Raw genomic sequence first — 16,330 nt, forward strand, 5'->3', positions numbered from 1 at the left:
TTATTTATATTTAGGGCTGTTAACAAAGACAATAAAGGACTCAGAAATACAAGGACTTGGTAAAGTAATTACGAAAACTTGGCTTTATTTGCAGATGATATTATTATTTTGTACCTGATAAATCCAGAAAAAAACATCTCAGTGTTGTGGAACATTTTAAGACAGTTTCAAGTCTTTTCAGGATAAAAAATTAATGAAGATAAACCAAAGGCTATAACCATAAATTATGTACCCACATATGAATTGCTTCAACAATACCCATATTTATGGGGACATATGATGAAGTATTTAGGGGTATGGATTAAAAAGGCTTCTGTTACGGCAGCTATGTGGGAAGAGACTAAACAAAAGATAATACAAAAATGAAGAAACTGGAAAGTCTTATTTATGGATATGGATAGTTATGATACAAGAAGTGAAAATGTTTTTAGTCCCTTTAGTATTGTATGCAGGTCAGGCATACTTTTATGAACCTGAGGAGAAGTTGTGGACAATAAATTAATAAAGAATCAAAGGAATTTATCTGGCAGGGAAAGACAGTAAGAGCTAAGTGGGATAAGGTGACCCTTTCAATAGAACAAGGTGGTTTAGGTTTACCTGATTTGATGGGACATTTTAGAGCTACACAGTTAAAGCTTGTATACATACACAGGATGTTATAATTCAAAGTGGAAAGGGATGATGAAGAAGCAAGGGGTAAGTTCAAGAAAGAGAGAGAGAGAGAGAGCTGGATTTTGGATGCAGATCCTTAAGGAGAATAATAACAACCATACAGAATATTATATTCATAAAGCAGCAGAAAGTATTCTAAGAACAAAGATAATATGAGCATGAAAAAAGGAAATTTTGCCATACAGAAGATAGGTAAGAGGGGGCTAGAATTTACTGGAGAAACCAGGCAAATGAACTAAGATATTGGGAGCAAATAACTCAAGCAGGAAAGGTAATAGACTGGGATGAAGCCAAGAAGAGATTTGGATTGCAGGCTAGGGACTGCCTTCCCAGCCAGGGTCTGATCTCAGAGTACAGGCAAAGAGAAAGGGATAGGGGATTTTAAGCAAAGACCTGCTATAGTAGAGTTTTTAGATGACCCTATAACAGAAGCAGCTGTTAAAAATGGATAATTAGTAGGACATATACAATGTTGCATGATAACTATAAGAATCAATCGGAGGATGTTAGAAAAGATTGGGAAGAAAGATTGAAGAAGCAATTTTAAAGAAAGCAATGGAAGGACATATGTTATGTCTGGCAAGTACGCAACCAAGTCCAGAAGGTTCGAGATCTTTCCTTATAAGTATTTGCATAGGTATTTTATAACCCCAGCAGACATCAAGGAATTTTTCTTCAAGTAGGTAGCAAATGTTGGAGGTGTGATGGAGAAGGCGGTAAATGGGAAGATATATTTTGGGAGTGTAATGAACTGGCACATTTTTAGAAATTCCCTACACAGTACTCTGTCAGAAATACTGGGTGAGCACATGGTTGTACATAGGAAAGGATTCTTTTGAGCTGGGATACAGGATCTGAATTGCCTTGACATAGTAAAGCATTATTAAGTTTAATTCTGTTGGCTCCCAAAAAAGCAATTAGTAGAAAATGAAATTGAAGTTTACACCAACTGTATTTGAGTCACTGAATATTATAAAAGGGATACAAGAACTGGAAGAGAGCTCTTTAGACAAAAGGAAGTATCAAATTACATAGACGTAAATGGAAATTGTGGGAACAATACATGCATAATAATGTTCAGGAGGAGGAGGAGTGAGGTTTAAGGGAAGGCAGGAGTTCAGCAATTGTTTGTCATGTTGGACTGATGATAGTAGCAAAGAAAATAAATGTCAAGTATATTAATTATATTTAAATGGAAAATTGTTAAAATTGTTTTTTTTTTTAATATATGTTTGTCTGTGTCCTAAGTGCTAATTTAATAAAGGTGTTTAAGAAATAAAAAAAAAAAAACAAACAAGAAAGTGGAATTTTTTTCCCCAAAGGGAATTTATCTGCCCAGTAAAGGAAAGCACAAGCCAACCATCGATCCTCAAAAGCCCCAACTCAACGGCAGCAGTAAAGCTTTGAAGGGCTTTGCACCGAAATTTGTCTTTTAGTCAGCTAAGCTGGAGTTGTCTGACAGTTTGGGAACATGGAAGGTGATGTGAAGCTTTTGAAGCTGTCGGCTGCAATATCCTTGGAAGGATGTAACCCATACAGCTAAGGCTTCTGCAGCAGTGATCAATATGATGAACATAAAACAAGTGTTGAAGCAACTGCAAAGGATGTGTTAAAGTCTTCTAATAAACTTGTCTAAGTCATTCTCTTTTTTTCTGCAATAACTTAGTCATATCATACTTTGAAGGTTGGCATGCATGGGTTACCTGCAAAAAAGAAAATGAGACTAGTTAGTTATAATAATAATCATTATGCATGCTAATGCTATTTGTAAGTCAGTTTTTTCCTGTCCTGTCATCTAAGGACAAACTTCCAAAATGCAGCACCATGACATGTATACAGAAACACCAACCTACCTTTTGTGATGCTGCTAATCACTGCAACACCAACCTACCTTTTGTGATGTTGCTAATCACTGTAACACCAACCTACCTTTTGTAATGTTGCTAATCACTGCAACACCAACCTACCTTTTGTGATGTTGCTAATCACTGCAACACCAACCTACCTTTTGTGATGTTACTAATCACTGCAACACCAACCTACCTTTTGTGATGTTGCTAATCACTGCAACACCATAGGTTCATAGGTTCATAGGTTCATACTAGGCTATCTGCCCGAGGGCATTTATAAGCCTAGCCCATAGTTTTATGGCTTAAGCCACCCCTTTTGTATGGGGAACTATACCCATTATTTTGCTGTGCCTCTGTCTAGCAGTGACACTGAGGTAATCCCTGGAGTATATCTGCGATCTCCCATCCATTGGTCAAGATTTCTCTTGAACAAGGCCAGCGAGGTGCTCTGCCTCACATATACCGGGATTTTGTTCCACAGCATAGGGAGTCTTTGGGTGATGAATCTATCCCTCCAGCACGTCCTATTTATAGCCGTGTCGAGGTTTAAATCTCCCGCCCTTGTGGCTCTGACGGATCTAGATTTTTTGAGGTGAAGCATATTCATCAACTCTGGGTTTGACATGGCCTTGTATGTCAGGCAAAGGTCACCTCTGAGCAAGCGGTAAGCGACTGAATAGAGCTGGAGTTCTTTCAGTCGGGCAGCATAGGACAGATTTTTGAGACCCTTTATCCTTTTGGTGAGGAACTTTTGTGGCCTCTCCAGCTGCTGCAAGTGTCGGGTCAGATACATTCCGAATGGGGGATTTGTACTCAATCATTGGTCTGATGAGTGATGAGTATAGGGAGACTATGACCTCCCTTGATCTAGATGTGAATCCCTTCATGATGAGGTGGGCAATGTAGAAGGTCTTCCTAACTACTTTAGCTACATGGGTGTCGAATGACAGGCTACTGTCAACCTGGGTCCCCAGGTCCCTGATAACTTCTTCTGTGCTCAGAGGATTACCACCTATATGGTAGCTAGGGGTAACCTTGTTTTTCCCGAAGGGTATGACTATGCATTTTTTGGCATTTAACTTTAGGCCATGGCTCTGGCACCAGTCATCCGTTTCTGTGAGACCCTTCTGAAGGATATCTGTGTCAGATGTGTTTTCGACCACGGCCAGTTTGCAGTCATCTGCAAACTTTGTCAGCCATAACCCTCCTGTGTTTGCTTGTACTTCGGAAAAGTAGATGCCAAACAAGAGTGGGCCCAGGACTGAGCCCTGTGGGACACCACTTGTGACAGGCTTTGAGTCTGACATGGCGCCAGCAACTCTGACCCTGTGGGTTCTGTCACTCAGCCAGTTTGCAACCCATCTTGTGATGTATGGGTTAACATTTAAGCTGATGAGTTTTTCAATGATACCCGAGTGGGGTATTGTATCGAAGGCCTTCGCCAGATCGAGGTAGGCTGTATGGACTGCCTTTCCCTCATCAATGGCTTTGGTGACTGTTTCGAAAAAGTCAACCAAGTTTAAAAGGCATGATCTGCCTTTGACAAAGCCAAACTGGGTTGGATCCAAAGTCTGCAAGTTCCCTATGTCTTTATTTATGAGATCCATTATGATCCTCTCCATAGCTTTGCAGATAAGGCTTGTCAAGCTAATGGGCTGGTAATTTCCAGGGTCTGTGGAGGCACCGCCTTTGTGAAGTGGGACCACAGTCGCAGTGCGCCACTCCTGGGTAATGTATCCAGAGGTGAGACTATGATTAAACAGCTGTCCTAGCTGTGGGTTTAATTCCTCGTTGAGTTCGTGGAGCACACAGCCTGGGACGCCATCAGGTCCCATGGATGCTGTGTTTTTTGCTTTGGAGAGAGCAGTTCTCACTTGGGCGTTTGAGATGTTTGGGGGGCTGCAACCATTTGGTATAGATATCTCTCCTTTTGGGGGAGGGGTGAGTTTGCACTGAACCTGTCAGCCAGTATGTTGGCAATGCCTGTAGGATCAGTAATCTTCACATCATTTTGAACTAGTTCTGAGCATATCTGGGAGTTTCCTCCCAGGTTTCTAACATAGCTAAAGAAGGCCTTATGATTGTCCTTTGAGTCTTTAGCTATTTTTCTCTCAAAATTTGCTTTGGATGATTTTATGAGAGCTCTTAGTTTTTACTTATAGTGATCAAGGGTGTCTTACCTTTTAAGGATTTTGCTCTATCTTGTAGTAGCTTCCTCCTTTTGTTGTAGAGTTTGTTTATGGCTGGGGTCCACCAGACTGGACGCTTGCCCTTGGTACAAAGAGTCTTTGTTTTGCTTGGGATTGCCTTATCCATGCAGTGCTGCAGGTGCTGGTAGAAGGCATTTGTAAGTGATTCAGCGGCTTGAGTACTGTTATCCGCCGCTCGGGGCCTTAAAGGAGACCACACTAGTCTTTAGAAGTGTGAAGTCGGCTTCGAGAAGTTTTTACTGTGGTCTTTTTATTTCAGGTGGGGTAGGATGAGGACCTCCAGCAAGATTAGTTTGTGATCTGATCTCACCAGTGAGGGGTATACTTCGGTGTTGAACATTGTGCTCCCATGTTCGTGATGATGAGATCAAGTATGTTTTCTCCTCTTGTGGGGATGGTGACTAGTTGTTCCATGGCATTTGAGTTTATGAATTCCAGGAACTTTTGGGCTAGGGTGTTTGGGCTTGAGTAGTGTTCCCAGTCTATATTAGGGTAATTGAAGTCACCTAGTATGATGGTGTTTGGAGATACATTTATCCCCTCCAGTGTTTTCAGGAAAGCCATGTGAGGTTCCTGAGTTTGTGAGGGTGGCCTGTAACATGCTACAATTTGCAGAGCAGTCTTGCCTATGGTTAATTGCACCCGGATGGTCTCCGATGCATCGTGCGTTGCCACCAGTCTTGAGGTGTGGGTGTCCTTGATGAATATGGATACCCCCCCTCCTTTCTTGGTATTGTCCGGATTTTGGGGCCGGAACGCATGGTATGAGGTAAAACCTGTTAGTGCTGGGGTGCTCTCAGGAGCCTTGAACCAGGTTTCTGTCACAGCACAGACATCGATGTTCTCCATACTGAGAAGGGCCTCGAGTGCATGCATTTTGAGATTTAGACTTCTGGCATTGAGCAGCATTACCCTTAGTTTTTTTCCTTTTTTGTGTTCTAGGGTGGTAGGTTTAGAATTTGAGCCTTGCCTAAAAAGGCACTATGGGGGTGGCAAGAGCCTTTGCCAATATCCGGAATCCCAGGGGTGACAGGTGCAAACCGTCCCTTGCGAAGCAGCGTGGCTTGTCCAGCATGTCATCCCAGGCAGACAGACATTGGATCCCCTTTGAATGACACCAGAGTTTAAGCCAATTGTTAAAGCTGATCATCTTATCTCTGTATTGTGGCATCATTCTTGGTGAAGGTAGGATACTGCTCAAGGTCAGGGTCATACCTGCCTGGGCTACATAATCAGAGAGCTCCTCAATGTCTCTTTTCATGTAGTCCAAGGAGGTACGTCTCAGGTCGTTTACACCAGCGTGGACAATGACTGAGTCGTATTTGTACCTGCTGTTGAGAGTCCTGAGTGCTTGCGTTATGTGGCGGATTCTAGCGCCCGACAGGCAGCTTACTGTAACTCTCTCCTTACTCAGTCTGGTGAGCGGACGTCAGTGTGTCTGACTATGGAGTCACCAATGACTAGTGTGTCTGGCATTGTGTTTGGCCTTAAGGGCTGTGACTGTTTGACACTCTGACTGTGAGGTCTATGTGTTGCAGGTGTTGTGTTCTGAGGTGGTGGTTGTTTGGGTGTCTGCTTTGGTGGCCTCTGCTGTTTTTGTAGATTTCTGATCAGAGCCTCCGAGTATGTCTTTGTGTGTTTATGTGTATGATTTGAGGTTGTGATGGTACTATGTGAGACTGGGTCTATAGTGTGTGTGGTAACCTTCTCCTCCTTTCTGGTCTTGCCAGTCCTAAGTTGAGAGAGCTCAGCCTCCAGTTTGGCCGTATAGTTGCATCTCTCGCATGTATTTGTGTTTTGTGGGAGGAGGAGAGGGTTGTCTGTGTACATGAGGCAATTGTAACATTGCCTCAATATTCCCAGGTTCACCAGCTGAGCAGGAGAGGATACTAGCAACTGATCCCTCGACATGCTAGAAGGAATAGACAAAAAAACTTTAAAAAGAGATTCCGGGGGATGTGGGTGTCCGAGAAATGGGGTTTCGCCTTTTTGGGGTACTATCTATAACAAGAGTGCTGTATCTCGGTGATAAGTACTGTAGGAGCAAGTGCTAGGTATGACAGATACAGAATAGGCTACTCGGAGTTAGGTAGAGATGATCTTTTTAGTTATAGGATATGCTGATTAGATCAGTAGTATAGTTCGAGGAAGGTAGTTTTAAGGGAAAATTTGAAGAGTGGACTTTAGGTAGCCCTAATAGTTTAAATCTGCTTAACCGCCGCTGCCCTAGTGTGCAACAATGGCAACTCCGCGCTAAATCGCGCTAAACCGCGCTAACGCGCGTTCAGCGTGTTTTATATCAGGGGGCTGAAAGAAGCTAGGAACTGGCCCAAAATGACCAATAAACTACAAGTTGCTGGCTGAAACCTCACAAAACTGGACCAACAGGCAGCTCAATGCTTCCCACTCCCACTGGTAAGCAAGGGAACTTCCTCTCTTCCAAATTAGGTAAAGAATCAGCAACAGGAACTGCAAACAAAGCCCAGGGATCAGCAAGCTCTGAAACTGGACTATTCTAGCTCAGTAAGACGGGAAAACAAGAGATATTTTTTTTTTTTTTCAGAAAACAAGCAGAAACAGATACAGTAAACACTTATAAATGCTATAAATCGGCTATCACAGCCTACACAAACAATTTGCAACAGTTACAGATTTTAAAAGTAACAAACTGAGAAACAAGTGCAATAACAGAATAAATGCAGAATAAACAATAACAATGTATCAGCAAGCAGGCGAAATACAGTTGCTAGATAAATAGAAGTGGAAAGCCACAAAAATATACTTAAATCCGGTAAAGTCGCTTTTTTAGCTCTCTGAAGCTTGGATTACTCTGCTGGCCACCACGAGGATCTGTGCTGAGTAGGTACAAGCTAACAAGCAGCGTTCAGCGTGTTTTATATCAGGGGGCTGAAAGAAGCTAGGAACTGGCCCAAAACGACCAATAAACTACAAGTTACTGGCTGAAACCTCACAAAACTGGACCAACAGGCAGCTCAATGCTTCCCACTCCCACTGGTAAGCAAGGGAACTTCCTCTCTTCCAAATTAGGTAAAGAATCAGTAACAGGAACTGCAAACAAAGCCCAGGGATCAGCAAGCTCTGAAACTGGACTATTCTAGCTCAGTAAGGCGGGAAAACAAGAGATTTTTTTTTTTTTTTCAGAAAACAAGCAGAAACAGATACAGTAAACACTTATAAATGCTATAAATCGGCTATCACAGCCTACATAAACAATTTGCAACAGTTACAGATTTTAAAAGTAACAAATTGAGAAACAAGTGCAAAAACAGAATAAATGCAGAAAAACAGTAACAATATATCAGCAAGCAGGCGAAATACAGTTGCTAGATAAATAGAAGTGGAAAGCCACAAAAAATATACTTAAATCAGGTAAAGTCGCTTTTTTAGCTCTCTGAAGCTTGGATTACTCTGCTGGCCACCACGAGGATCTGTGCTGAGTAGGTACAAGCTAAAAAACGCGCGTTTAGCGTTTTTTATATCAGGGGGCTGAAAGAAGCTAGGAACTGGCCCAAACGACCAATAGACTACAAGTTACTGGCTGAAACCTCACAAAACTGGACCAACAGGCAGCTCAATGCTTCCCACTCTCACTGGTAAGCAAGGGAACTTCCTCTCTTCCAAATTAGGTAAAGAATCACAACAGGAACTGCAAACAAAGCCCATGGATCAGCAAGCTTTGAAACTGGACTATTCTAGCTCAGTAAGGCGGGAAAACAAGAGATATATATATTTTTTTTCAGAAAACAAGCAGAAACAGATACAGTAAACACTTATAAATGCTATAAATCGGCTATCACAGCCTACACAAACAATTTGCAACAGTTACAGATTTTAAAAGTAACAAACTGAGAAACAAGTGCAATAACAGAATAAATGCAGAATAAACAATAACAATGTATCAGCAAGCAGGCGAAATACAGTTGCTAGATAAATAGAAGTGGAAAGCCACAAAAAATATACTTAAATCCTACCTACCTTTTGTGGTGTTACTAATCACTGCAACACCAACCTACCTTTTGTGATGTTACTAATCATTGCAACACCAGCCTACCTTTTGTGATGTTACTAATCATTGCAACACCAACCTACCTTTTGTGATGTTGCTAATCACTGCAACACCAACCTACCTTTTCTGATGTTGCTAATCACTGCAACACCAACCTACCTTTTGTGATGTTGCTAATCACTGCAACACCAACCTACCTTTTGTGATGTTGCTAATCACTGCAACACCAACCTACCTTTTGTGATGTTACTAATCATTGCAACACCAGCCTACCTTTTGTGATGTTACTAATCATTGCAACACCAGCCTACCTTTTGTGATGTTGCTAATCACTGCAACACCAACCTACCTTTTGTGATGTTGCTAATCATTGCAACACCAGCCTACCTTTTGTGATGTTGCTAATCACTGCAACACCAACCTACCTTTTGTGATGTTGCTAATCACTGCAACACCAACCTACCTTTTCTGATGTTGCTAATCACTGCAACACCAACCTACCTTTTGTGATGTTGCTAATCACTGCATGTGATCCAAGAAGGAAGATGGAGGCACAAAACAGAATGCCAGTTGCAGTTGATTGGTGCAGTGAAGCCCAGTGAGTTCACCTAGCAGCTGTGATACTAATTAAATGTTACCAAGCCTGACTCTGTGGCACACAGCAATAACGACTTGACTAGATGTCAAAAGACCTGAGCTTAATTAGCAGCTTAAGAGTCAGAGGAACTGATGTGTAAGGGGTATCGATATATTGATGGAGGACCATGAACAGGAAAAGCAGCAGTCAGAATACTGTGTGTGCAAGCAGGCATGTTCCAAAGACTTGCAAGCCTACAGGGTTTATGACCATGGTGCAAGAGAGTTTTGGACTTATAAAACAACAACCCCAAGTGCCAACATGGATGAAGGTATCGCTTCCAGCTCATAACTCTTATTCTGAGGGAATGGATGAGTCATAGGAATCTTACCCAAAGGAGAATGAATGAGTTGATGAGAAGTACAAAGGCAAGATGGTCACTTGTTTTGGTCAAAAAAGGACTGTGGGCTGGTGGGTTTTCAGAGCCTTTCCCAGGTGTGTACAGGTGTAGGCAGGTATAATAACATTGCTGGTGTAATCATATAACAGGCATCATTCACATCATCCTGTCTGGAAGAAAAAAATTAGAAATGCTGTCATAATTCACTAACAGAAAACACAAAGACTCTGGGACACAGACATGATATAATATCTTTTAAGGGACCAACACATGTTTTGCAATTATTCAAATTACCCTTCCGATCTGCAGATCTGCGAAATTGATTTGGCATGAGCACAGGATTTTTGCATCATAAAAAACACTTGCACAGACCTTACAATATGGTAAGCTGGGAAAGCATCTATTTTTATTGATTACTTTGACATGAAGAGTCATGCCTCACACAACTGAATGATACGGCTAGTCTCTGTGTATATTTGTGGGCTGCTGTTTGTATGGTAGGGTTTCTTTAGCTGTTACACTGTTGGGAGAAGACTGTTTTAGTCAACACACTGTAATTAAAAAAGATGCATGCATTGGACTGGGGGTGAGCAGGTGTGCAATTTGATTTTGAAGTTTGCTTACTACAGTCAGTATAATGTTTCAACGGGCAAGATGTGTATCACTGCAAGGATGTATATGACAAAGTGGTGATGGTGCAATGGTGTAAATACTTTCAATATGAAACTATGGCATGGTTATCAGAGATGGTTTATATATATATATATGTATATAGTGAAAGCTTCTGTTAGCTCGTGATGGAGTGCTATGTAAACGGACTCTTACTATGTGGCCCAGAAGTCAGGAATACTCTACTCATGTACCAGAGACCTCCTCTATGCCATCAGGACTACTTTATGATCGATTCAGAATGCACCACGTGCCACGGCCATGTCAGATCCATTCCAAATAAAGATGCCTCTTGCTACATCATCATGTTTCGCAAATCATGCTCTTTATTAATACTCTTCAGTAATACAGGAGGATTATAAAGCCTTCTCTTTAAAGAACTTTGAAAACCTTTTTAACAAATCATTTTACAGAGAGCATTGGCTGGTTCATTTATCAGAAAAACTCATGTTCCTGTATGCACTTTGGATGACCTTCAAGTAAAGATGCTTGCACTTACATTCTGTCCACGTCTTATTCGGACACACATTTCCATATTCTTTGGAATAATCTTGTTCTTATAAGGATGAGCAAGGCCAGCACATATCTTTAAAAATAAAAACAGTGAGACATTTAGAGCAACTTTAAGTAATGATGACATTTTCTGGCTGTGGTTGTAACTGATTAAAAAAAAAAAGATAAAGTTCTCACATAAGGATTCTTCTTTTGATATCCCAGGGTTAGTGTTTGAACTGTTTCATCAATCCCATTAAGTAAAGCCTTTGTTTCCAGAACATAATGCTTCTTCTTCTTGTTCACAGTAAAAGTTTCCATCAGCAAGAAACTCTGTGGTACTGGCAATTTAAAAGAGTGTCTGTAAGAATTAAAATGGGATAGAAAATATATTTATTAACATTTGTTTCTTTGAAGGTGTCCAGTAGTGATGATAAAAAAGAAATTTGACTTTTAATTAGTGTATGCATTTTTTTAATTCCATTTGTCCATGTCAGCAGGCAAAAAACAAACATACACACACACATTGTGTGTCACTACACATACTCAGCATACTCAAATACATTTTTTCTGAGCATTTCTTGGAGACTTCATTACTCAAACTGTCTAAAATTACATCTATGGCATATATATATATATATATATATATATATATATATATATATATATATATATAGGTGGCCGCGGTGGTGCAGCGGTTAGCGTTGCCGCCTCACAGCAAGAGGTTCTCCAGTTCGATCCTCAGCTGGGGTGCCTTCTGTGTGGAGTCTGCATGTCCTCCCTGTGGTTGCGTGGGTTTCCTTCAGCTGCTCCGGTTTCCTCCCACATCCCAAAGACATACAGTAGGTGGACTGAACACTCTAAATTGGCCCTAGGTGTGAGTGCATGCATGTGTGTGCCTTCTGTGAAAGGTTGGGTGCTGGACTGGCAACTTGACAGTGTAAAACCCCACTGCCAATCATGAGCGGACAGGTGATCCGCTGTGGCAATCCCCAACTGGAAAAAAATGAAAGAAGAAGAAGATATATATATATATATATATATATATATATATATATATATATATATATATATATATATATACAAACACACACACATATACACATATATACGCATACACAAAAAAAGAGTTATGCACTTACCATAACTTAGCATCTGTGTTATCTTATGTCACTATTCATTACTTCTGGGTCATAGGATCTGACATTGGATCCGAGCTGGCAAATTTTCAGACAGATCTTCAGCTCAACCTCCTTCCACTTCCATAATCCCTTGCTGCCTCTAACCTCTCAAATCGAGTTTGCCCCAGAGATAGAAGACAGCCACAGTAGACCTGACCCACCAGATATGATATCTCCACTTCCTCTAGATCCACTAGGATGCAGGAAGGAGGGAGGGATAGTGATAAATAGTGACATAGGATAACACAGATGCTAACTTATGATAAGTATAAAACTGTCTGATGTTATCCATGTCACTATTCCTCTCTTCTGGGTCAGAGTCCCCAGCTACCAAACAATCCTGGGTGGCCTCATGGAAGGACATGCTGAAGAGCTGTGGAGCCAAAGGAAGCCCTGTTCCTGGAAACTAGGTCGAGTTTGCAATAAGTAATGAAGGTGTGAGGAGTAGAGCAGGTGGCTGCAGCACAAATCTCATCTAAGGAATGTTGGACTAAATAGGCAGCTGACATAGCCACAGATCTAGTGGAAAGAGCTGACAGGTCCTGGTAAAGGCAATCCCTTAGAAGTATAAACCGTAGAAATATACCAAGATATTGTAATGAGATACTGTAATCTTGGACACCACCTGACCCAGTCTGTTAACAGAGAAGGCCACAAACACTTGGTCAGATTTGCGAAATTTCTTTGTCCTGTCTAAATAAAATCGTAATTGTCTATGTATGTCAGGCATGTGCAGCATATACTCTCCTTTACTGGAATGGTTGGGAAAGAGAAGTGGCATCCAAATGGTTTGATTCAAACTTGCTTCAGCAGCTACCTTGGGCATGAAAGAGCGATTAGTCCGGAGAGCTACTCTGTCTCTGAAAAATCATGCATGGAGGCTTGATAGAGAGCGCCTGCAATTCAGAAACTCATCTTGCTGATGTTATAGCCACCAAAACCGTGGTCCTCCAAGACAAAAACCTAATGTTGTAAGTGGCAGCAGGCTCAAAAGGACTCTGTAAGAGACTGCAGCACCAAGGAAGGGTCCCAAGGAGGAGAGGGATCTTTGACAGGAGACTGTAGCCGGAAGACACCTTTCAAAAAGGCCTTACAAAGGTGGGAAGAAATAGTAAGTTCCTTACAAACTTGAAAATTAGAGATGGCCACCACCTGCAGCCTAATAGTGGAGAAAATGGCTGCATCCTGAAAGAGAGAAGACAAGAATAATATGATGTCTGGAATGGGAGCAATAAATGGATCCAGATTTCACTGACTGGCTCAGACAGAAAATCTTTTCCATTTACTATGATAGACCTTTCTGGTGGAAGCCTTCTGGGAGGCAGAATGATGTCTCTGATGGGAGATGCAAGCCTGGACTGGTTTAGAATTACAGGAAGTGGACAAACCACGCAGTCAGATGAAAAGTCTAAAGGTTTGGGATTGGAAGATGAGAAGGGTGAGATATTAGATCCAGAAGGGGATCCAGTACCCAAAGGGGGTACTTCAGATGAGACCTGAGGAGGGGGGAACCACTCCTACCAAGGCCAGAAGGGGCAATGAGGATCAAAGGAGCCTTGAGGCATTCAGCTTTTTGAAGCACTCTGGGAATGGGAGGTATAGGAGGGTAAGCATAAAGGAGACCCGGAGGCTAATCGTGAACTACAGCATCCTTGGAGGACTCCCCGGCTGGGGGGATCAGGGCAAAGTAATTGCTGCATTTGTGACTGAGATGGGAAGCAAACAGATCACAGCTCAGTTGACCCCAAAGAAGGAAGATCTCTCCTGCCACTGAGGGATTCAGGGAACACTCATGAGGACTCAAGATAGCTCTGCTAAGCTTGTCTGCTAGCACACTGGTCTCCCTGGGAATGTGCATTGCAAGGAGAAAGTGCCCCGAGGACACTGTCCATTCTCACACTCATCTCCTTGCTACAAAGCAGATAAGACCATGTTCGCTCTTGTTTGTTGATGTATCACACAACTACCATGTTGTCCATGTGCACTGCAATGGTACCCAGAGGAAGGCAGTCCTGAAAGGCTTGCAATGTTTGAAGAACTGCTCTCATCTCCAGCCCATTTATGTGCAGTTTGTCTCTGCAGGGGACCACATACCTTGGACAGTCTTTCCTTGGCAATGCCCCCACCCCAGCAGGGAAGCATCTGTGGTCACCGAGGCACTGGGAGGATTAGGAGCAAAGGGTCTACCCATGAGGAGATTCCAAAGCATAAAAATTGGCAGGAACACCACAGCTTTACACAGTAAAACTATTTATTTGTAAAAATGGACCAGATAAGTGCTTTCACGTTGTAAAACCAAAGCTTCTTCAGATCACAAAGAGGAGACTGGGAGACTGAATCCACAAAAGATGATGCCTGCACACCGGAGTGAAACTGATGGAAGCTGTCAAAGGGATGAGACAGAGAAGACCACTGAACCTCTAGAATCCACTGTAGAACCTTCATGTAAAACCTGGCTAACAGCACCAGATAGACTGCCACCGTTATGGACCCCAAGGCCCTGAGAATGAACTGGACGTGAGGACGAGATAGATCTAGGAGGCATTGAACTTGGGATCTGATTAGTTGTACAAGCCTGGAGTCTCTGACACAGGTTTGGGTCAGATTCAACTTGGCTAGATTCATGGTGATTCCTAGCTGGTTGAACAGGTGAAGAAGGTACTGAGAGGCTTTGACCAGCGAATGCTTCATGGGAGTTGTGAGGAGCCAATCACCATAGTAAGGAAACACCTGGAATCACTGCAGTCTCAGGTAAGCTGCCACCACTGCCATGCACTTGGTGAACACCAGGGGGGCTGTGGTGAGACCAAAAGGGAGGGTCCTGAATTAGTAATGACTGACCCCTATGCAAATGTGGAGATGTCTCCTGGCGCATCTGTCTATTTTATATGATAGTATGCATGCTGGAGATCCAGAGAGCACATCCACTCGTCCTTGTGCAGAAAGGGCACAATGGACCGGATGAGACAGTGACCATCTGGAGCTTCAACTTCTTGATGGAGAGGTTTAATTTACTTAAGCCCAGAACTGTACATAGGTCCCGCCATTTTCTTTGGCACAAAAAATAAGTGAGAACAAGTTCTGGATCCTCACTGTCCTGGCGGGACCTCTTGGATGGCTCTCTTCTAAAGAAGCTTGAGCACTTCTTACTGAGCTAACCCCCTCTGATGGGGTGGCGCATTGGAGAGAAGTTTCCTGACTGGTGGGTGGGTGGGAAAAGGGAATAAAATAGCCCCTGTAAATAATGCTTATCACCCACCGATCTCTTGTGGTGTTTGTCCAGGCCAAAGGGTGCAGAGACAAATGACCTCCAACAGCCTCCAGGGCAGGACAGTCGGGCAACGCATCAAGAGCGCTGGAAGGGCTTCTCAGGGAAGGGTTCCCTGGAGCCCATATTTTGCGGACCCCCTCTGCCTCTAGGGCAGTGTCGACCATTGAACCCTCTCCCCGTTCTCTAGAAGAGGATTCATCCTGAGCCTCCTGAAAAGAAGACTGCGACTTTCAAAACCACAATTTCTTACTCCCTCATTGTGTCTTAGAAAAGGGCCACTGAAGGGTAGAAAATTTGACTCCCACAGCTGACAAGGTCTTCCCTTCTTGCTCACTGTGGGTCAATGTGTCTTTGACTGATGGACCAAAGAGAGTTGATCCATCGAAGGGGACATTGGTGAAGAACACTTTAAAGGACTCTGCAAACCCACATAGGCGCAGCCAGGTGAAATGCTGAATAGCAATGCCTGTGCCAGATGCTCAAAAGGTGCCTTCCAGAGCATTGGAAATCAACCTCATCAAGGAATTAGTGAGGGATGCAAGGGTTAATAGCTTGGGAGACACTTTGTTCAGGTCCTCAGCTGGTGTCAACTCAGAAAGGGAACTTGTGAGTTCCTTAACCAAATTCCTTTGGAGGCAGGTGAAGTGTGCCAAGTAATTAAGCACCCGCAGACCAAATGTACTTGAGGCAAAAACCCACCTTCCATGTCTGTCAGTCACCTGGGATTCTCGACTGGGGGAATGGACACACATACTCTGCTCTGCCAACTCCTTTTAAGTGGCAGCAGATACCACAATAGCATTGACTGGCACCCCTTTTGACCAAAACTGTTTATCCATAGGTGCACTTAAGAATTTGTCCACTTGTTTGGGCATTGGCTCCACAGTATTCGGCTCCTTCCATGCCCTGCTGGTGATAAAGTCTATCAGGTCATCAGCAATGGGAGAAACCTAGGTGATTGATGGTCCTGTCCTGAATGCC

The 16,330-nt window shown here is 42.7% G+C and overlaps 1 protein-coding gene across 1 annotated transcript in view; it reads right to left on the minus strand.

Annotated features, from left to right (window-relative positions):
* The window catches only part of LOC122816125, a gene marked incomplete in the record, with an annotated part of 1,432,330 nt that overhangs the window by 611,494 nt on the left and 804,506 nt on the right, over positions 1 to 16,330 (minus strand). Inside the window, 2 exon segments of the mRNA XM_044088884.1 lie at positions 10,905 to 10,991; positions 11,096 to 11,258. Coding sequence (XP_043944819.1) covers positions 10,905 to 10,991; positions 11,096 to 11,258 — 250 coding nt within the window.

This window comes from Protopterus annectens, chromosome 12.part0 (genome assembly GCF_019279795.1).
Source record: "Protopterus annectens isolate FY-2018-M chromosome 12.part0, PAN1.0, whole genome shotgun sequence".
NCBI lineage: Eukaryota > Metazoa > Chordata > Ceratodontiformes > Protopteridae > Protopterus > Protopterus annectens.